Source organism: Ciconia boyciana, chromosome 32 (genome assembly GCF_034638445.1).
Source record: "Ciconia boyciana chromosome 32, ASM3463844v1, whole genome shotgun sequence".
NCBI classification, from domain to species: Eukaryota; Metazoa; Chordata; class Aves; order Ciconiiformes; family Ciconiidae; genus Ciconia; species Ciconia boyciana.
The window spans coordinates 1,392,246-1,414,458 of NC_132965.1; the positions used below are offsets into that span (position 1 = coordinate 1,392,246).

At 66.7% G+C, this 22,213-nt stretch overlaps 1 protein-coding gene across 1 annotated transcript in view; it reads left to right on the forward strand.

Annotated features, from left to right (window-relative positions):
- The window catches only part of PFAS (phosphoribosylformylglycinamidine synthase), a 32,818-nt gene extending 14,420 nt beyond the window's left edge, over positions 1 to 18,398 (forward strand). The window contains exons 16-27 of the mRNA XM_072848584.1: positions 604 to 834; positions 2,356 to 2,536; positions 2,997 to 3,080; positions 4,072 to 4,227; positions 4,822 to 4,947; positions 5,775 to 5,920; positions 10,512 to 10,722; positions 11,204 to 11,295; positions 12,007 to 12,121; positions 14,557 to 14,697; positions 15,371 to 15,523; positions 17,082 to 18,398. Of these exons, the coding sequence (XP_072704685.1) occupies positions 604 to 834; positions 2,356 to 2,536; positions 2,997 to 3,080; positions 4,072 to 4,227; positions 4,822 to 4,947; positions 5,775 to 5,920; positions 10,512 to 10,722; positions 11,204 to 11,295; positions 12,007 to 12,121; positions 14,557 to 14,697; positions 15,371 to 15,523; positions 17,082 to 17,413 (1,968 nt within the window). The 3' untranslated portion in view covers positions 17,414 to 18,398. The remainder of the gene's footprint in view (positions 1 to 603; positions 835 to 2,355; positions 2,537 to 2,996; positions 3,081 to 4,071; positions 4,228 to 4,821; positions 4,948 to 5,774; positions 5,921 to 10,511; positions 10,723 to 11,203; positions 11,296 to 12,006; positions 12,122 to 14,556; positions 14,698 to 15,370; positions 15,524 to 17,081) is intronic.
- The last annotated feature ends 3,815 nt before the right edge of the window (positions 18,399 to 22,213 follow it).

The following is a 22,213-nucleotide window of genomic DNA, read 5'->3' on the forward strand; positions in this document are numbered from 1 at the left end:
CCCTCCGTGTCCCCAGCCCACTTGGTGGCCACGGTCCCATCCGTGTCCCTGATCCCCTCTGTGCCACCAATCCCCTTCATGTCCCTGATCCCCTCCATGTCCCCAATCCTCTCCATGTCCCCAAAATACCTGGCGGCTCCAGTCCCGTCCATGTCCCCGATCCCCTCTGTGTCCCCAACCCACTAAGTGGCCACAGTCCCCTCCATGTCCCTGATCCCCTTCCTGTCCCCAGTCCCCTCCGTGTCCCCAACCCACTTGGTGGCCATGATCCACTCCATGTCCCCGCTCCCCTCTGTGCCACCAGTACCTTCCATGTCACCAGTCCCTCTATGTGTCACCGATCCCCCATCATGTCCCCGATGCTCCTCCCAGTGTGTCCATGTCCCCCACGTGTCCCACTCCATGTCCCTCCATGACGTGTCCCACTCCGTGTCCCCCCAGTCAATGCCACTCCCTGGGAAATGTCCCGTCCCATGTCCCTGTCCCCCCAGGATGTGTCCCATCCATGTGCCCCACATGTCCCACCCCTGTCCCCCCCAAAACCTGTCCCCGTGGCCACCTCCCAGCCCGTGTCCCCTGCTGACACTGCTGTCCCTGGGACAGGTGGACCGCTCGGTGACAGGGCTGGTGGCCCAGCAGCAGTGCGTGGGGCCCCTGCACACACCGCTGGCCGACGTGGCCGTGGTGGCCCTGTCCCACTTCGACACGGTGGGGGCGGCCACGGCGCTGGGTGAGCAGCCCATCAAGGGCCTGCTGGATCCGGCCGCTGGCGCCCGCCTGGCCCTCACCGAGGCCCTCACCAACCTCGTCTTCGCCCGCATCACCGACCTCCGTGTGAGTACTGTGCCACCGCCACCGCGCCGATGCCACGGCACGGCCGTGGGGTGGCTACGGGAGCAGCGGCGTGGCTTTGGCGTGTCCATGGGATGGCCATGCTATGGGGGACGTGCCACCGCCACAGCATGGCTACGGGAGCAATGACATGGTCGTGGCATGGTCACGGGATGGTCACGCCATGGAGGACGTGCCACCGCCATGGCAAGGCCGTGGCACGGCTATGGGAGCAATGACACGGTGGTGGCGTGGCTACGGCATGGCTATGCTACGGGGGCCGTGCCACCACCACGGCACGGCCATGGCATGGCTTTGGCCACAAGGACATGGTTGTAGCATGGGATGGCCATACCATGGGAAGGCCATGGCGTGGCTACGGGAGCAGTGGCGTGGCTTTGGCGTGTCTGTGGGATGGCCATGATATGGGGGACGTGCCACCGCCATGGCACGGCTCTGGGAGCAATGCCACTGTCATGTCCTTGCCACGCCAGGACCGTGACATGGCTACAAGATGGGGCTATGGGGCCATGGCTATGGGGCCATGGCACACCGTTGCCACAGCATGACCACAGTACGGCCAATGGGGAGTATGGTGGGGCCAAGGCACGGCCAAAGGGGACCACGGCATGGCCATGGCATGGCCATAGGGGACCACCACGGTGTGGCCAGAGCACGGCCAAGGGGGACCATGGCATGGCCAAGGCATGGCCAAGGGCGACTATGGCAAGGCCAAGGCATGGCCATGGAGGACCACGGCATGGCCATAGCATGGCCATAGGGGACCACCACAGTGTGGCCACAGGGTGGCCAAGGGGGACCACGGCATGGCCATAGCATGGCCAAGGCATGGCCAAGGGGGACTATGGCAGGGCCAAGGCATGGCCAAGGAGGACCACGGCATGGCTATAACATGGCCATAGGGGACCACCACAGGGTGGCCACAGGGTGGCCAAGGGAGACCATGGCATGGCCATGGCACAGCTATGGGACATGAGGCTACAGGGTGCTCACCACGGCTGCAGGGGCCATGTCATTGTCATACCAGGGCCATGCCATGGCGACAGGAGCCATGGCAGGGTCACATCATGGCCATGGGAGCCACCAAGACCGTGTCACTGCCGTGGGGGCCAAGCTGTTGTCACCAGGGCCACGTCATGGTCACAGGGGCCGTGGCACAGCCACGGGCACCATGTCACATCCATGCCATGGCCATTGAGACTGCCACGGCCATGGGGTGGGAGGTGACGGGGGCGGTTGGGGGGCTACCAGGGGGCAATCTGGGGGGTTGAGGGTGGCAGGAGGGGGCTGGGACATGCGGTGGCTCTGACCTGTCCCTTCCCCCCCTTTGTCCCGTGTCCTTTTGTGTCCCCATGTCCTCCTTGTTCCCTGCATCCCCGTGTCACCTCTCCATGGTCCTGGTGGCTCCCCGACCCCATGTCCCCGTGTCCCCGTCTCCTCCGTGTCCCCCACGTCCCCATCTTCTCCGTGTCCCCCGTGTCCCTGTGTCTCCGGTGTCCCCAGGATGTGAAGTGCTCGGGGAACTGGATGTGGGGGGCGAAGACGGGGGCGGAGGGGGGGGCCCTGGTGGCGGCGTGCGAGGGGCTGGTGGGGCTCCTGCACCGCCTGGGCGTGGCCATCGACGGGGGCAAGGACTCGCTCAGCATGGCCGCCCGCGTCGGCACCGAGACCGTCCTGGCACCCGGTGAGTCCGACAGGGCGGGGGTGACGGGTGCTGCTGGTGTGGCGCGGTGTCATGGGTGCCACGGCCACCGCCATGGCAGAGGTGCCCGGGGGTGTCACCGCCAGGAGGATGGGTCATGGTGCCACCACCATGATGATGGGTTGTGGGTGCCACAGCACCGGGACCCATGGGTGCCACCACCATGATGATGGGTTGTGGGTGCCACAGCACCAGGACCCATGGGTGCCACCACCATGATGATGGGTGATGGGTGCCACAGCAGTGGGATGGACCCATGGGTGCCACCACCACGATGATGGGTCATGGGTGACGCAGCACCACGACCCATGGGTGCCCCCACCATGATGATGGGTCATGGATGCCACTGCCATAGCACTGTGACCCATGGGTGCCCCCCACTGTGACCCCCATGACCCCCAGCCCCCTGGTGACCCCTGGTGACCTCTTGACCCCTGCCCAGGCACCCTGGTGGTCTCGGCCTACGCTGTCTGCCCTGACATCACGGCCACCGTCACCCCTGACCTCAAGTGTCCTGATGGCAAAGGTCAGTGACCCTGCAGGGTTTTGGGGTGCCCTGGGGGGCGGGCTGAACCCTGGGGGGGGGTTGGGGTGCCCTCGGGGAGCCAGGACCACCCCATAGGGGTTTTGGGGTGCTCTGAAACCTGGGGTGTTTTCGGGTGCCTTCAGGGAACCCAGGACCACCCCATAGGGGTTTTGGGGTGCCCTGGGGGTGCTGTGAAGCCTTGGGTGTTTTTGGGGTGTCCTCAGGTAGCCACAGCCACCCCCATAGGGGTTTTGGGGTGCTGTGAAGCCTTGGGGGGTTTTGGGGTGCCCTCAGGTAGCCAGGACCACCCCCATGGAGGTCTTGGGGTGCCCTGGGGATGCTGTGAAACCTGGGGTTTTTTGGGGTGCCCTCAGTGAGCCAGGACCACCCCCATAGGCATTTTGGGGTGTTGTGAAACTTGGGGGGTTTTGGGGTGCCCTCAGGGAACCCAGGACCACCCCCATGGGGGTTTTGGGGTGCCCTCGGGGTGTTGTGAACCCTGGGGGGTTTTGGGGTGTCCTCAGGGAGCCAGCACCACCCCCATGGAAGTTTTGGGGTGCCCAGGGGGTGAGCTGGGATCCCTGGCTGCATTTTGGGGTGCTTGCAGGGGGTTGGGACCCTCCATGGGTTTTGGGGTGCCCATGAGGGTTTTAGGGTAGCGGGGGGAGGGTGGTGACACCCTGGGGGAAGCTGGGGACATTTTGGGGTGCTGTGACTCGTGGGAGGGGCTGGGGTGCTTTTGGGGTGCTGTACCCCACCCCCATGGATTTCGGGGTCCCCCAGGAGCCCTGCTGTGCACCCTGTGGAGTTTTGGGGTGCTTGCAGGGGGTTGGGACCCTCCATGGGTTTTGGGGTGCCTGGGAGAGTTTTAGTGTAACCGGGGGAGGGTGGTGACACCCTGGGGACATTTTGGGGTGCTGTGACTCGTGGGAGGGGCTGGGGTGCCTTTGGGGTGCTGTAGCCCACCCCCATGGATTTCGGGGTCCCCCAGGAGCCCTCCTGTGGGTGCAGCTGAGCCCGGGGCGGCACCGTTTGGGGGGCAGCGCCCTGGCCCAGGTCTTCTCGCAGTTGGGGGACGCCTGCCCCGACCTGGAGGACCCCGAGGTCCTGGCCGCCGCCTTCCGCGTCACCCAGCGCCTCATCGAAGGTGGGTGCTGGGGGGGGGGTGGGGACACCCCGGGGACCCCCAGGGGTTGGGGGCCGTGGGGGGGTGGGGAGGGGCTGGGTGGGAGGAGCTGGGAGAAGAGGGAGCCCGGGGGAAGCGGGGGATTTGGGGTGCGGGGAGGGGGGGGGATTGGGGTGTGGGGGGAGATTGGGGTGCGGGGGAGATTTGGGGTGAAGGGGGATTTGGGGTGCAGTGGGATTTGGGGTGCAGTGGGGAGATTTGGGGGTGGGGGATTGGGGTGCAGGGGGTTGGGGTGAAGGGGATTTGGGGTGAAGGGAGGATTTGGGGTGCAGGGAAGGAGATTTGGGGTGCAGTGGGGATTTGGGGTGCAGGGGGTTGGGGTTGGGGGGATTTGGGGTGTGGGGAGATTGGGGTGCAGGGGGCAGATTTGGGGTGTGGGGGGGTTCAGGGTGCGTGGGGACCTGGGGTGACCTGGGGTGACGCGGGGTGACCCTGGGGTTGGGGTACGTAGGACATGGGGTGACCCGGGGTTGGGGTGCGGGGGGTGGGGGGCTGTCGGGGTGACGCGGGGTGACGCGGGGTGACGCGGGGGCGGGGCCTGACGCTGCGCCCCAGAGCGGGGGCTGAGCGCGGGCCACGACGTGAGCGACGGGGGGCTGCTGGGCTGCCTGCTGGAGATGGCCTTCGCCGGCAACTGCGGCCTCCAGGTGGACGTGGCCACCGTCCCCTCCGATGCCTCTCGTGAGTCACCGTCACCCCCCCCCCCCGGGACCACCTGGGGACACCCCTGGGACACCCCACCCTGGGGACCACCCCCCTGGGACCTTCCCATCTTGGGGAACCCCCAGGAGCCCCTGGAGAACCCCCGGAGAACCCTCACCTCCATGTCCCACCTCCCATGTGCCCGTCTCATGCCCCATGTCCTGTCCCCCACGTCCAGATGTCCCATGTCCCCCTGTCCTCATGTCCCATGTCCCCACGTCCCCATGTCCTCATGTTCTTATGTCCCTTGTTCCCTCGTCCCCCTGTCCCCATGTCCCATGTGCCACGTCCCCATGTCCTCATTTCCCTATGTCCCATGTCCCCCTGTCCCCATGTCCTCATGTGCCATGTCCCCATGTCCCCATGTCCCATATCCCCATGTCCTCATGTTCCTGTCCCCTGTGTCCCATGTCCCCACATCCCTACGTCCCCTGTCCCCATGTCCCCATTGTCCCATGTCCCCACATCCCCATGTCCCCATGACCCCATTATCCCATGTCCCATGTCCCCACATCCCCATGTCCCCATGTCCGCATGTTCTTATGTCCCTTGTTCCCATGTCCCCCTGTCCCCATGTCCCATGTGCCACGTCCCCATGTCCCCATTTCCCTATGTCCCATGTCCCCCTGTCCCCATGTCCTCGTGTGCCATGTCCCCATGTCCTCGTGTCCCCATGTCCCCATGTCCTCATGTCCCCATGTCCCCATTATCCCATGTCCCCATTATCCCATGTCCTCATGTCCCGTATCTCCATGTCTGATGTCCCATGTCACTGTCTTCCACCCCGGTGTCCCTTGTCCCCACAGCGCTGGCTGTGCTGTTCGCGGAGGAGCCGGGGTTGGTGCTGGAGGTGCCGGTGGGCACCAGCGTGGACGTCTGCCGTCGCTACCAGGAGGCCGGCGTGCGCTGCGTCCCCATTGGCCACAGCGGCCCCTACGGGCCTGACGCCATGGTGAGGGGACATGGGGACACGGGGGGGCCATAGCTGGTTCTGAGGGCACGGGAGGTGACTGAGGATGTGGACCTGCAGATGTGTCCCCAAGGTGTCCTGGTGGGACAGGAGGTGGCCATGGCCCCATGGTCATGTTCCTGTGCTGTAATGATTAGGACAGGAGGTGGTCATGGCCGTGTCCCCAGGGCTGCGTTCCCATGGTTGTGTCCCCATGGTGTCATGGTGGGACAGGAGATGGCCATGGTCATGTCCCCATGGCCATGTCCCCACGGCTGTGTCCCCCTGGTGTTATGGTGGGACAGGAGATGGCCATGGCCGTGTCCCCATGGCTGTGTCCCCATGGTGTCATGGTGGGACAGGAGGTGGCCATGGTCATGTCCCCATAGCCATGTCCCCACAGCTGTGTCCCCATGGTGTCATGGTGGGACAGGAGGTGGCCATGGCCATGCCCCTGTGGCTGTGTCCCCGTGGTGTTATGGTAGGACAGGAGATGGCCGTGGCCGTGTCCCCATGGCTGTGTCCCCATGGTGGGACAGGAGATGGCCATGGCTGTGTGCCCGTGGCTGTGTCCCCATGGCTGTGTCATCATGGTGGGACAGGAGATGGCCGTGGCCATGTCCCTGTGGTGTTATGGTAGGATGGGTGATGACTGTGGCCATGTCCCCATGGCTGTGTCCCCATGGTGTCACAGTGGGACAGAAGATGGCCATGGCTATGTCCCTGTGTCCCTGACCATGCCTGTGTCCCTGTGTCCCGCTGTGGGCGTGGATGCCAGTGGCCATAGTGATGGCCATGGTGGTGGCCATGTCCCCATGTCCCTGACTACCCCTGTGTCCCCATGGCAGTTGCAGGTGGCAGTGGCCATGGTGGTGGCCATATCCCCATGTCCCTCACCATCCCTGTGTCCCCATGGCAGGTTCAGGTGGTGGTGGCCATGTCCCCATGTCCCTCACCATCCCCGTGTCCCCATGGCAGGTTCAGGTGGTGGTGGCCATGGTGGTGGCCACATCCCTCACCATCCCCGTGTCCCCATGGCAGGTTCAGGTGGTGGTGGCCGTGGTGGTGGCCATGGTGGTGGCCACATCCCTCACCATCCCCGTGTCCCCGTGGCAGGTTCAGGTGGTGGTGGCCATGGTGGTGGCCACATCCCTCACCATCCCCGTGTCCCCATGGCAGGTTCAGGTGGTGGTGGCCATGTCCCCATGTCCCTCACCATCCCCGTGTCCCCATGGCAGGTTCAGGTGGTAGTGGCCATGGTGGTGGCCATATCCCCATGTCCCTCACCATCCCTGTGTCCCCATGGCAGGTTCAGGTGGTGGTGGCCATGGTGGTGGCCACATCCCTCACCATCCCCGTGTCCCCATGGCAGGTTCAGGTGGTGGTGGCCATGTCCCCATGTCCCTGACTACCCCTGTGTCCCCATGGCAGTTGCAGGTGGCAGTGGCCATGGTGGTGGCCATATCCCCATGTCCCTCACCATCCCTGTGTCCCCATGGCAGGTTCAGGTGGTGGTGGCCATGTCCCCATGTCCCTCACCATCCCCATGTCCCCATGGCAGGTTCAGGTGGTGGTGGCCATGGTAGTGGCCATGTCCCTCACCATCCCCGTGTCCCCATGGCAGGTTCAGGTGGTGGTGGCCATGGTGGTGGCCACATCCCTCACCATCCCCGTGTCCCCATGGCAGGTTCAGGTGGTGGTGGCCGTGGTGGTGGCCATGGTGGTGGCCACATCCCTCACCATCCCCGTGTCCCCATGGCAGGTTCAGGTGGTGGTGGCCATGGTGGTGGCCACATCCCTCACCATCCCCGTGTCCCCATGGCAGGTTCAGGTGGTGGTGGCCATGTCCCCATGTCCCTCACCATCCCCGTGTCCCCATGGCAGGTTCAGGTGGTAGTGGCCATGGTGGTGGCCATGTCCCTCACCATCCCCGTGTCCCCGTGGCAAGTTCAGGTGGTGGTGGCCATGTCCCCATGTCCCTCACCATCCCCATGTCCCCATGGCAAGTTCAGGTGGTCGTGGCCATGTCCCCATGTCCCTCACCATCCCTGTGTCCCCATGGCAAGTTCAGGTGGTGGTGGCCATGTCCCCATGTCCCTCACCATCCCCGTGTCCCCATGGCAGGTTCAGGTGGTGGTGGCCGTGGTGGTGGCCATGGTGGTGGCCACATCCCTCACCATCCCCGTGTCCCCATGGCAGGTTCAGGTGGTGGTGGCCATGGTGGTGGCCACATCCCTCACCATCCCCGTGTCCCCATGGCAGGTTCAGGTGGTGGTGGCCGTGGTGGTGGCCATGGTGGTGGCCACATCCCTCACCATCCCCGTGTCCCCATGGCAGGTTCAGGTGGTGGTGGCCATGGTGGTGGCCACATCCCTCACCATCCCCGTGTCCCCATGGCAGGTTCAGGTGGTGGTGGCCATGTCCCCATGTCCCTCACCATCCCCGTGTCCCCATGGCAGGTTCAGGTGGTAGTGGCCATGGTGGTGGCCATATCCCCATGTCCCTCACCATCCCTGTGTCCCCATGGCAGGTTCAGGTGGTGGTGGCCATGGTGGTGGCCACATCCCTCACCATCCCCGTGTCCCCATGGCAGGTTCAGGTGGTGGTGGCCGTGGTGGTGGCCATGGTGGTGGCCACATCCCTCACCATCCCCGTGTCCCCATGGCAGGTTCAGGTGGTGGTGGCCATGGTGGTGGCCACATCCCTCACCATCCCCGTGTCCCCATGGCAGGTTCAGGTGGTGGTGGCCGTGGTGGTGGCCATGGTGGTGGCCACATCCCTCACCATCCCCGTGTCCCCATGGCAGGTTCAGGTGGTGGTGGCCATGGTGGTGGCCACATCCCTCACCATCCCCGTGTCCCCATGGCAGGTTCAGGTGGTGGTGGCCATGTCCCCATGTCCCTCACCATCCCCGTGTCCCCATGGCAGGTTCAGGTGGTGGTGGCCATGGTGGTGGCCATGTCCCTCACCATCCCCGTGTCCCCATGGCAAGTTCAGGTGGTCGTGGCCATGTCCCCATGTCCCTCACCATCCCTGTGTCCCCATGGCAAGTTCAGGTGGTGGTGGCCATGTCCCCATGTCCCTCACCATCCCCGTGTCCCCATGGCAGGTTCAGGTGGTGGTGGCCGTGGTGGTGGCCATGGTGGTGGCCACATCCCTCACCATCCCCGTGTCCCCATGGCAGGTTCAGGTGGTGGTGGCCGTGGTGGTAGCCGTGGTGGTGGCCATGGTGGTGGCCACATCCCTCACCATCCCCGTGTCCCCATGGCAGGTTCAGGTGGTGGTGGCCATGGTGGTGGCCATGTCCCTCACCATCCCTGTGTCCCCATGGCAGGTTCAGGTGGTGGTGGCCGTGGTGGTGGCCATGGTGGTGGCCACATCCCTCACCATCCCCGTGTCCCCATGGCAGGTTCAGGTGGTGGTGGCCATGGTGGTGGCCATGTCCCTCACCATCCCCATGTCCCCATGGCAGGTTCAGGTGGTAGTGGCCATGTCCCCATGTCCCTCACCATCCCCGTGTCCCCATGGCAGGTTCAGGTGGTGGTGGCCATGGTGGTGGCCACATCCCTCACCATCCCCGTGTCCCCATGGCAGGTTCAGGTGGTGGTGGCCATGGTGGTGGCCACATCCCTCACCATCCCCGTGTCCCCATGGCAGGTTCAGGTGGTGGTGGCCGTGGTGGTGGCCATGGTGGTGGCCACATCCCTCACCATCCCCGTGTCCCCATGGCAGGTTCAGGTGGTGGTGGCCATGGTGGTGGCCACATCCCTCACCATCCCCGTGTCCCCATGGCAGGTTCAGGTGGTGGTGGCCATGTCCCCATGTCCCTCACCATCCCCGTGTCCCCATGGCAGGTTCAGGTGGTGGTGGCCATGGTGGTGGCCATGTCCCTCACCATCCCCATGTCCCCATGGCAAGTTCAGGTGGTCGTGGCCATGTCCCCATGTCCCTCACCATCCCTGTGTCCCCATGGCAAGTTCAGGTGGTGGTGGCCATGTCCCCATGTCCCTCACCATCCCCGTGTCCCCATGGCAGGTTCAGGTGGTGGTGGCCGTGGTGGTGGCCATGGTGGTGGCCACATCCCTCACCATCCCCGTGTCCCCATGGCAGGTTCAGGTGGTGGTGGCCATGGTGGTGGCCATGTCCCTCACCATCCCCATGTCCCCATGGCAGGTTCAGGTGGTAGTGGCCATGTCCCCATGTCCCTCACCATCCCCATGTCCCCATGGCAGGTTCAGGTGGTAGTGGCCATGTCCCCATGTCCCTCACCATCCCCGTGTCCCCATGGCAGGTTCAGGTGGTGGTGGCCATGTCCCCATGTCCCTCACCATCCCCATGTCCCCATGGCAGGTTCAGGTGGTGGTGGCCATGTCCCCATGTCCCTCACCATCCCCGTGTCCCCATGGCAGGTTCAGGTGGTGGTGGCCATGGTGGTGGCCATGTCCCTCACCATCCCCATGTCCCCATGGCAGGTTCAGGTGGTAGGGGCCATGTCCCCATGTCCCTCACCATCCCCGTGTCCCCATGGCAGGTTCAGGTGGTGGTGGCCATGGTGGTGGCCACATCCCTTACCGTCCCCGTGTCCCCATGGCAGGTTCAGGTGGTGGTGGCAGGCACGTCTGTGCTGTCCGAGCCCGTGGGGGACCTGCGGGGGCTCTGGGAGGAGACCAGCTTCCGGCTGGAGCGGGAGCAGGCAGCCCCGGACTGCGTGGCGCAGGAGGAGGCCGGGCTGCGCCGGCGCTGGGGACCCACCTTCACCCTCACCTTCGACCCCCTTGAGGAGCCCCCCCTGCTCCGGCACATGGGTGAGGGGATGGGGGGACATGGGGTCATGGAGGTCTGGGGGGCTGGGGGATCATGGCGGGGACATCGGGGTTCTGAGGGATCATAGGGTGTCTGGTGCAGTCATGGGGGACATGGGGGTCTGGAGAACCATGGGGGTCTGAGGGATCATGGGGGGTCTGTGAGGACATGGAGGTTTGGGAAGACATGGGGGGTCTGGGGGATCGTGGGGGTCTGGGGGGACATAGGGGTGTGGGAGGTCATGGGGGTCTGGGGGATCATGGGGGTCTGGGGGAGTCATGGGGGTCTTGGGAGGTCATGGGAGTCTGGGGGATCATGGGAGTCTAGGGGGACATGGGGGGCTGGGAAGACATGGGGGGTCTGGGGGATCATGGGGGTCTGGGGGGACATGGAGGTCTGGCACGTCATGGGGCTCTGGGGGATCGTGGGGGTCTGGGGGGCCGTGGGGGTCGGGGGGACAGGGGGGTGACCCCGGTGCCCCAGAGCTGCCAGGGCCGCGGGTGGCCGTGCTGCGGGAGGAGGGCAGCAACGGGGACCGCGAGATGGCGGCCGCCTTCGTCATGGCCGGCTTCCAGGTGAGGGACCCCAGCGTCCGGGGATCCCCCTTCCCCGTGCCCCGGGACCCAGGCGTCCGGGGGTCCGTGTGTCCCCCCCCAATGTCCCAGGGGTCCCCGGTGTCTGGGGTCCCCCCTTCCCCGTGCCCCAGGGACCCAGGCATCCGGGGGTCCGTGTCCCCCCCCCATGTCCCAGGGGTCCCCGGCGTCCGGGGTCCCCCCTTCCCCGTGTCCCAGGGACCCAGGCATCCGAGGGTCCTTGTCCCCCCCCCATGTCCCAGGGGACCCCGGTGTCCGGGGTCCCCCCTTCCCCGTGCCCCAGGGACCCAGGCATCCGGGGGTCCGTGTCCCCCCCCAATGTCCCAGGGGTCCCCGGTGTCTGGGGTCCCCCCTTCCCCATGTCCTGGGGACCCAGGCGTCCGGGGTCCGTGTCCCCCCCCCGTGTCCTGGGGACCCAGGTGTCCGGGGGTCTGTGTCCTCCCCCCCCATGTCCCAGGGGGCCCCGGTGTCTGGGGTCCCCTCTTCCCCGTGTCCCAGGGACCCAGGCGTCCGGGGGTCCGTGTCCCCCCCCCCCATGTCCCAGGGGACCCCGGTGTCTGGGGTCCCCCCTTCCCCATGTCCTGGGGACCCAGGCGTCCGGGGTCCGTGTCCCCCCCATGTCCCAGGGGACCCCGGTGTCCGGGGTCCCCCCTTCCCCGTGCCCCGGGGACCCAGGCGTCCGGGGGTCCCCAGGTGTGGGACGTGACGACGGAGGACCTGTGCTCGGGCTCCGCCACCCTCGACGGCTTCCGGGGGCTCGTCTTCGTGGGGGGGTTCAGCTACGCCGACGTCCTCGGCTCCGCCAAGGGTGAGAACTCGGGGTACCCCCCCCGCCCCCTAATTTCGCCCCTGGGGACCCCAGGAATCTCCGTACCCCGTCACGGGGGTGTTTGTTTTGGGGGACGCTGGAGTTTGAGGGTCGCTGCCGGGGCGAGCCTGGTCTTGGGGTGTCCGTGGTTTGGGGGTGTCCCTGTTTCAGGGTGCCCTGGATTAGGGTGTCCCTAGTTTTGGGGTGCTCCTGGTTTTGGGGTGTCCCTGGTTCAGGCTGCCCCTTATTTTGGGGTGCCCCATGTTTTGGGGTGACCCTGGTTTTGGGGTGTCCTTGTGTTTCTGAATGACCCTGGGTTAGGGTGCTGCTAGTTTTGGGGTGCCACTGGTTTTGGGGTGTCCCTGTTTCAGGGTGCCCTGGGATAGGGTACCCCAGGTTTTGGGGTGCCCTTGTTTCTGAATGACCCTGGTTTTGGGGTGTTCCTGTTTCAGGGAGCCCTGGGTTAGGGTGCTGCTGGTTTTGGGGTGCCACTGGTTTTGGGGTGTCCCTGTTTCTGGGTCCCCCTGCTTGGGGGGGGATCTCTCTTTTTTGGGGGTGTCCCGCCTTCACAGTGTCCCTGTTTTGGGGTGACCCTGGTTTGGGTATTGCAGGTTTTGGGGTGCTGCTGATTCAGGGTGCCTTAGTTTTGGGGTGCGCCGGGTTTTGGGGTGTCCCTGCTTCTGAATGACCCTGGTTTTGGGGTGTCCCTGTTCCTGTGTGACCCTGGTTTTGGGGGTGTCCCTTGCTTTTGGGGTTTTGTAGCATCACCATTTTTAGGGTGCCCTTGTTTTGGGGGTGACCCTGTTTTGGGCGTGCCCCTGCTTTTGGGGTGCCCCTGCTTTTGGGTGTCTCCCTGTTTTTGGGGTGTCCATTTCCCGGTGCCCCTGTTTTGGGGTGACCCTGCTTTAGGTGCTGCAGGTTTTGGGGTGCTGCTGGTTCAGAGTGCCCCTGGTTTTGGGGTGTCCCTTGTTTTTGGGGTGTCTTTCTGAATGACCCAGGTTTTAGGGTGTCCCTGTTTCTGTGTGACCCTGGATTTGGGGTGTCCCTGTTTCAGGGTGCCCTGGGCTCGGGTACCCTTGGTTTTGGGGTGCCCCTGGTTTTGGGGTGCCCCTGTTTTTGGGGTGCCCCTGGTTTTGGGGTGTCCCTGGTTCTGGGTGCCTTGGGTTAGGGTGCTGCTAGTTTTGGGGTGCCCCTGGTTTTGGGGTGCCCCAGGTTTGGGGGTGCTGGGTGTTGGGGATACTGGGGTGCCTGGTGGGGGGGTGTAGGGTTGGGAGTTCTGGGGTGCTGGGTGTGGGGGCCCCCATTTTGGGGGTACCCCTGGTTTGGGGGTGCTGGGGTACTGGGTGTGAGGGTCCCTGGTTTGGGAGTCCCCAGTTTGGGGTGCCCCTGGTTTGGGGGTGCTGAGTGTGGGACTCCCCCTTTTGGGAGGCTGTCGCTGGTTTGGGGGTGCAGGGTTTGGGGTGCTGGGGATGCCGAGGTGCTGGGTGTGGGGGTCCCCGGTTTGGGGGTGCCCCTGATTTTGGGGTGCCCGAGTTTGGAGGTGTGGGGTTGCCCGGTTTGGGGGTGCTGGGGTGCGGGTTTGGGGCTCCCCATTTTGGAGGTACCCCTGGTTTGGGGGTGCTGGGTGCTGAGGATGTCAGGGTGCTGGGTGTGGGGGTCCCCGGTTTGGGGGTGCTCCTGGTTTGGGGGTGCTGGGGTCCCTGGTGTGGGGGTCCCCACTTTGGGAGTGCTGGGTGTTGGGGTCCCTATTTTGGGGGTGCCCCTAGTTTGGGGCGCAGGCTGCTGGGTGCTGGGGATGCCTGGTGTGGGGGGGCCCCCGCTTTGGGGGTGCTGGGTGTTGGGGTCCCCATTTTGGGGGTGCCCCTGGTTTGGGGGTGCGCGGTTGGGGGTGCTGGGTGTGGGAGTCCCCATTTTTGGGGGGTGTCCCTGGTTTGGGGCGCAGGGTTTGGGGTGCTGGCTGTTGGGGATGCCGGGGTGCTGGGCGTGGGGGTCCCCGGTTTGGGGGTGCCCCTCATTTGGGGGTGCTGGGTGCGGGGTGCGGCATTTGGGGATGCCACAATGCTGGGGGGGTGTCCCCTGGTTTGGGGTGCCCGGGTTTGGGGGTGTTGGGGTGCCAGGCTTGGGGGTTCCGGGCGTTGGGGCGCCTGGGTTTGGAGATGCCTGGTTTGGGGGTGGCCCTGGTCAGGGGGTCCCTGGTTTGGGGGTGCTGGCGTGGCCCATTTTGGGGGTGCGGGGGTGCCCAGTTTGGGGGTGCCGGGTGTGTGTGGGGGTGCGGGGTCGGGGGGTGCTGGGTGCGAGGGTCCCCATTTTGGAGGGCCGCCCTTGATTTGGGGGTGCCGCCTGCGGGAGCGCTGGGTGGTGGTGATGCTGGGGTGCCGAGTCGGAGGGTCCCCCATTTTGGGGGTGCCCTGACCCCCCCCCTTCCCCCCCCCCAGGCTGGGCGGCCGCCGTGCGCTTCCACCCGCGGGCGCGGGGCACCCTGGAGCGCTTCCGCCGGCGCCCCGACACCTTCAGCCTGGGGGTCTGCAATGGGTGCCAGCTGCTGGCCCTGCTGGGCTGGGTCGGGCCCCCCCTCGGTGGGTGCTGGGGGGGCACCCATGGGGGGGAGGGGCTGGGGGGTGGCGAGTCCCCTATGGTGGGGGCACCCATGGGGGATGTTGTCCCTTGGGGGTCCCGTGGGGGGGTGTCACCCATGGGTGATGTTGTCCCTGTGGGGGTATCCCATGGTGGGGGTCACCCATGGGTGATGTCATCCCTGGGGGGTATCCCATGGTGGGGGTCACCCATGGGTGATGTTGTCCCTGGGGGGTATCCCATGGTGGGGGGTCACCCATGGGTGATGTCATCCCTGGGGGGTATCCCATGGTGGGGGGGTCACCCATGGGTGATGTTGTCCCTGGGGGGGTATCCCATGGTGGGGGTCACCCATGGGTGATGTTGTCCCTGGAGGGGGGTGGGGGTGTCCCATGGCGGGGGTCGTCACCCATGGGTGACGTCCCTTGGGGGTATCCCATGGGGGGTGTCCCTGGGCAGAGGGAGATCCCATGGGGGGCATCCTTGGGCAATGGGGGGTGGCTCCTGGGGGGTCCCTTGGGTGGGTGGGGGTCCCTGGTGGGGTCCCACGGGGACGGTCCCGGGCGGGGGGGGTATATGTGATGTCATCATGTGGTGCCAGTGCCCCTGGGGGGGGATCCCCGGGGGTGTCCCCGGGGGTGTCCCCGGGGCGGGCGGTGGCGCTGCGGGGCGCAGGGGAGGGGGCCCCCCCCCCCGTGGCGCTGAGCCCCAACCTGTCCGGGCGCTTCGAGTCGCGGTTCGTGGCCGTGCGGGTGGAGCCGGGGCCGGCGCTGATGCTGCGGGGGATGGAGGGCGCCTGCCTGGGCGTCTGGGTGGCCCACGGGGAAGGTGGGTGCCGGGGCACTGGGAGCACGGGGGCACTGGGAGGGCACTGGGAGCGCTGGGGGGCATGGGGACACTGGGAGGGTACTGGGAGCACGGGGGGCATGGGGACACTGGGAGGGCACTGGGAGTGGTGGGGGGCACTGGGAGGGTACTGGGAGCATGGGCGGGGGCATGGGGACACTGGGAGGGCACTGGGAGTGCTGGAGGGGGCACTGGGAGGGCACTGGGAGCATGGGGGGGGCATGGGGACACTGGGAGGGCACTGGGAGCACGGGGGGCACCGGGAGGGTACTGGGAGCACTGGGGGGGGCATGGGGACACTGGGAGGGCACTGGGAGCGCTGGGAGGGTCACTGGGAGGGCACTGGGAGCATGGGCGGGGGCACTGGGAGGGCACTGGGAGCATGGGGGGGGCATGGGGACACTGGGAGGGCACTGGGAGCGCTGGGGGGGCACTGGGAGGGTACTGGGAGCATGGGCGGGGGGCATGGGGACACTGGGAGGGCAGTGGGAGCATGGGGGGAGGGTCACTGGGAGGGCACTGGGAGCATGGGCGGGGGCACTGGGAGGGTACTGGGAGCACTGGGGGGGGGCATGGGGACACTGGGAAGGGCACTGGGAGCGCTGGGGGGGCACCAGGAGGGCACTGGGAGCATGGGGGGGGCATGGGGACACTGGGAGGGCACTGGGAGCACGGAGGGGACACTGGGAGGGCACTGGGAGCATGGGCGGGGGGCATGGGGACACTGGGAGGGCACTGGGAGCATGGGGGGGCACCGGGAGGGTACTGGGAGCACTGGGGGGGGCATGGGGACACTGGGAGGGTACTGGGAGCGCTGGGGGGGCATGGGGACACTGGGAGGGCACTGGGAGCATGGGGGGGGCATGGGGACACTGGGAGGGCACTGGGAGTGGTGGGGGGCACTGGGAGGGTACTGGGAGCACTGGGCGGGGGGCATGGGGACACTGGGAGGGCACTGGGAGCGCTGGGGGGGCACCGGGAGGGTACTGGGAGCACTGGGGGGGGGGATGGGGACACTGGGAGAGCACTGGGAGCGCTGGGGGGGCATGGGGACACTGGGAGGGCACTGGGAGTGCTGGAGGGGCACTGGGAGGGCACTGGGAGCATGGGGGGCATGGGGACACTGGGAGGGTACTGGGAGCATGGGCGGGGGGGCATGGGGACACTGGGAGGGCACTGGGAGTGCTGGGGGGCACTGGGAGGGCACTGGGAGCGCTGGGGGCATGGGGGGGTATGGGGACACTGGGAGTACTGGGAGCTCTCGGGGCACTGGGAACACTGGGGACATGGAGGGCATGGGGACACTGGGAGCACTGGGGGCTTGGGGGAGAGGGGCACGGGGACACTGGGAGAACTGGGGACACGGGGGCAGGAGGGGCACTGGGGGTGGGGGACACGGGGGCACGGGGGAAAATGGAGCACGGGGGGCACTGGGGGCACTGGGGGCCCCCTGGGCTGTGGGGGGGCTTCAGGGCGCCGTGGGGGGCACGCGGGGACGCTTTGGGGTGACACCCCTCCGTGTCGTCGCCCCCCCCCCCAGGCCGGTTCCAGTTCCGGGATCCCGGGGGGCTGGCGGCGGCGCTGGGGGGGGGCCTGGTCCCCCTGCGCTACGTGGACGACGTGGGGCGCCCCACGGCCGAGTACCCCCTGAACCCCAACGGCTCGGGGGGGGCGGTGGCCGCCCTCTGCTCCCCCTGCGGCCGCCACTTGGCCATCATGCCCCACCCCGAGCGGGGGGTGCGCGCCTGGCAGTGGCCGTGGTGGCCCCCGGCTTGGGGCTGCCCCACGGCGGGGGGGACGGAGGCCCCCTGGCTCCGCATGTTCCGCAACGCCTGCGAGTGGTGCCTGCGCTGGCCCCACGGCGAGCCCTGAGACAGCACCACGTCCCTCCGCCCCCCCCGGCTGACCCACGGACGGACCCACGGACGGACCCACAGATGGACCCACGGATGGACCTGACCAACGGGCAGCCCCACGGGTGCCCCGCGGCGAGCCCCGACCCACGGACAGACCCACGGATGGACCTGAACCACAGACCTGACCCACGGAGGGACCCGAGCTACGGGCAGCCCCACAGCTGCCCCATAGAAAGACCTGACCCATGGACCTGAGCCACGGGCAGCCTCATGGCTACCCCACGGCGAGCTCCAACCCACGGACAGACCCACGGATGGAACTTGAGCAACAGATCTGACCCACAGACAGACCCACAGATAGACCTGAGCCACGAGCAGCCCCACGGCTGCCCCATAGAAAGTCCTGATCCATGGACAGACCCATGGATGGACCTGACCCACAGACCTGACCCACGGACAGACCTGAGCTATGGGCTGCCCCATAGAGAGACCTGCCCCATGGACAGACCCACGGATGGACCTGAACCACAGACCTGGCCCACGGACAGACCCACAGATGGACCTGAGCCACGGACAGCCCCACGGCTGCCCCATGGTGAGCCCCGACCCACGGACAGACTCACAGATGGACCTAAGCCATGGGTAGCCCCACAGCTGCCCCACGGTGAACCCCAACCGACGGACAGACCCACGGAGGGACCTGAGCCACAGACCTGACCCACGGACGGACCTGAGCTGTGGGCTGCCCCACAGCTGCGCCATAGAGAGACCTGCCCCATGGACAGACCCACAGGCAGACCTGAGCCACAGACCTGACCCACGGACAGCCCCACAGATGGACCCACGCACAGCCCCGACCCATGTCCAGCCCCACGGCTGCCCCACAGAGGGACCTGACCCCACCCCCCCCAGCACTGACCAATGGGAGCTGAACCCCCATCTCCCCCTCCACCAATAGGAAGCCCGGACCACGCAGGGGGCGGGGCTTACAATAAAGTGCTCTGGATGCAGCCACGTGGGGGGCGAGGAGTCACTGGGGGGGGAGGGGGCACCCGGACACCGGGGTCCCCCGGGGCATTTGGGATTCGGGACCCTCCCCCCTCCCCAGCGGACCCGGGGGGGGGTGGGGGGGTGGGCACGTGCGGGCACGGGGACCCCACGATCCCCCCTCCCCCACCTCCGGCCATTTGTCACCTTCCCCCCGCCGTTTGGCACCACCCCACCCCCGGGGACCCAGGCGTCGGGGTGGGGGAGGGAGGGGGAGGCAGCACAACCCTCCATCGGAAACCCGACCCCTCCCCCCAGCCCCAAATCCCCGTGAAATGAGCCCAAAGGTCCCCGGGTGGGGGAGGGGGAAGGTGTCAGCCGCCCCTCCTCCCCGCCCCCAGCGTGGGAGAACCCGGGCGTCCGCGTTCCCAGGCCCTCCCCCTCCCCCCGCCTTTCCCACGATGAGCGGGGACCCGGGCGGCCCCTCCCCGGCGGGTGCCGGACACGTGCGGGATCAAAGGGGCCGCCGGGGGACCCAGGGGACCGGGCGGCCTCGTGCCGAGTCACCCCTCCCCACCCCCACCCCCTCCGCCAGCGGACCCAGGCGTCGGGGCCAGACCCCCCCCCCAGTGCTCCCAGTGCCCCCCAGTTCTCCCAGTGCCCCCCCAGTGCTCCCAGTGCCCCCAGTGCTCCCAGTGCTCCCTCCCAGGACTCCCAGATCCCGCCAGTGTTCTCAGTGCCCCCCAGTGCTCCCTCCCAGGGCTCCCAGTTCCCCCCAGTGCCCCCCAGTTCTCCCAGTCCCCCTCAGTGTCCCTTCCAGTGCTCCCTCCCAGTGCTCCCAGTGCCCCCTCTCAGGGCTCCCAGTTCCCTCCAGTGCTCCCTCCACTTCTCCCAGTGATCCCCTAGTGCTCCCCGTGCCCCTTCCAGTGCTCCCAGTGCTTCCACTGCCCCCAGTGCTCCTATTACCCCAGTGCTCCCAGTGCTTCCACTGCCCCCAGTGTCCCCCCAGAGCCCTCCCCCCGGTGTCCCCACTCCCCCCCAGTGCTCCCAGTGCCCCCCCAGTACCCCCAGTGCTCCCTGTGCATCCATTACCCCAGTGTCCCCAGTACCCCCAGAGCCCTCCCCCCAGTGCCCCAGTGCTTCCACTACCCCAGTGCCCCCCAGTTCCCACTCCCTCCAGTGCTCCCAGTGCTCCCCAGTTCTCCCAGTGCCCCCCTGGCTCCCACTCCCTCCAGTGCTCCCAGTGCTCCCCAGTTCTCCCAGTGCCTCCCTGGCTCCCACTCCCTCCAGTGCCCCCAGTGCTCCCCAGTTCTCCCAGTGCCCCCCAGTTCCCACTCCCCCAGTGCCCCCAGTGCTCCCCAGTTCTCCCAGTGCCCCCCAGTTCCCACTCCCCCAGTGCCCCCAGTGCTCCCCAGTTCTCCCAGTGCCCCCCCAGTGCTTCCACTGCCCCAGTGCCCCCCGGCTCCCACTCCCCCAGTGCCCCCAGTGCCCCCCCAGAGCCCCGAGCCCTCCTCCCAGTGCTCCCAGTGCCCCTCCACCCCTCCCCTCCGCCCCAGCCCCCCGCCCCGGGGCGGGGCCGCCCGCTCCATAAAGGTCCCGCGGGGACCCCCGGGCCAGACCCGCCCGCCCGCCCCGGCCCGGCCCGGCCCGGCACCATGAGCAGCGCCGCGGAGCCCCACAGCGACAGGAAGGTAACGGCGGCCCGGCCCGGCTCGGCCCGGCGGGGGCTTGGCCCGGTTCGGACCCCTTCGGCCCGGTTTAGGTCGGTCCCAGGTCGGCCCGGTCTGGGCTTGGCCCGGCTCAGCCCAATTTGGCCCGGTTCAGCCCGGCAGGGGCTTGGCCCGGTCCAGACCCCTTTGGCCCGGTTCAGCCCGGTTTAGGTCGGTCCCAGTTCAGCCCAGTTTGGGCTAAGCCTGGCTCAGCGCAATTTGGGCCAGTTCAGCCCAGCAGGGACTTGACCCCCTTCAGACCCCTTTGGCCCGGTTCAGCCCGGTCTGGGCTTGGCCCGGCTCAGCCCAATTTGGCCCGGTTCAGCCCGGCAGGGGCTTGGCCCGGTCCAGACCCCTTTGGCCCGGTTCAGCCCGGTTTAGGTCGGTCCCAGTTCAGCCCAGTTTGGGCTAAGCCTGGCTCAGCACAATTTGGGCCAGTTCAGCCCAGTGGGGACTTGAACCCCTTCAGACCCCTTTGGCCCGGTTCAGCCCAGTTTGGGCTTAGCCCGGCTCAGCCCAATTTGGCCCGGTTCAGCTCGGCAGGGGCTTGGCCCGGTTCAGACCCCTTTGGCCTGGTTCAGCCTGGTTTAGGTCGGTCCCAGGTCAGCCCGGTCTGGGCTTGGCCCGGCTCAGCCCAATTTGGCCCGGTTCAGCTCGGCAGGGGCTTGGCCCGGTTCAGACCCCTTTGGCCTGGTTCAGCTCGGTTTAGGTCGGTCCCAGTTCAGCCCAGTTTGGGCTAAGCCCGGCTCAGCCCAATTTGGGCTGGTTCAGCCCAGCGGGTGCTTGGCCCCCTTCAGACCCCTTTGGCCCGGTTCAGCCTGGCGGGGGCTTGGCTCAGCTCAGCCCAATTTAGCCCAGTTCAGCCCACTTTGGACTTTAACTGGCTTGGACCTGCTTGGCCTGGCTCAGCCTAATTTGGGCCAGTTCAGCCCAGCAGGGGCTTGGCCCCCTTTGGACCCCTTTGGCCCGGTTCAGCCCAGCGGGGGCTTGGACCAGTTCAGCCCAATTTGGCCCAGTTCAGCCCAGTTAGGACTTTAACTGGCTTGGACTTGCTTGGCCTGGTTCATCCCAATTTAGGTTTGTCCCAGTTCAGCCCAGTTGGGGTTTGGCCCGGCTCAGCCCAATTTGGCCCAGTTCAGCCTGGCGGGGGCTTGGCCCAGTTCAGACCCCTTTGGCCCAGTTCAGCCTGGTTTGGGCTTGGACCAGTTCAGCCCAGTTTGGCCCAGTTCAGCCCAGTTTGCACTTTAACTGGTTTGGACCTGCTTGGCCTGGTTCAGCCTGATTTAGGTTTGTCCCAGTTCAGCCCGGTTTGGGCTTGGACCAGTTCAGCTTGGTTTGGGTTTGGCCTGGCTCAGCCCAGTTTGGGCTTGGAGCAGTTCAGTCTAATTTGTCCTGATTCAGCCCGGTTTAGACTTAACTGGTCTGGACCCGTTTAGCCCAGTTTGGGCTTGGCCCAGATTGGGCTTGGCCAAGTTCAGCCCAGTTTGGCCCAGCTCAGCCCAATTAGGGTTTGGCCCGGTTCAGCCTGGATTGGGTTTGACCCAGTTTGGACTTTAACTGGTTTTGCCCCATTTAGCCCAGTTTGGTGCAGTTAGGGTTTGGCCCAGTTCAGCCTAGTCTGGGGCTTGTTCGTCCCCATTTGGCCCAGTTTGGGCTTGGCTCTGTTCAGCCCAGTTCGGTCCAGTTTGGGTTTGGCCCGGTTCGGCCTGGATTGATCTTGGCCTTGTTCAGCCCCATTTGGCCCGGTTCAGCCCAGTTTGGGTTTGGCCCAGTTCGGCCCCATTTGGCCCAGCTTGGCCTGGTTTGGGCTTGGCCCGGTTTGGCCCGGTTCAGCGCCGTTCCAACCAGTTAGGGTTTGGCCCATTTTGGCTTTGATTGGGCTTGGCCCAGTTCAGCCCAGTTAGGACTTGGCTCAGTTCTGCCCCATTCAGGCTTGGCCCAGTTAGGACCTGACCCAATTCGGGTCTGTTTGGGCTTGTCCTGATTTGACCTCGTTTGACCTGGTTAGGATTTGGCCTGGTTCAGCCCAGTTCGGCCCCGATCAGGCTTGGCCCCATTCTGCCCAGTCTGGCCCTGTTAGAACCTGGTCCCAGTTGGCCCACCTGGGTCTTAGCCCAGTT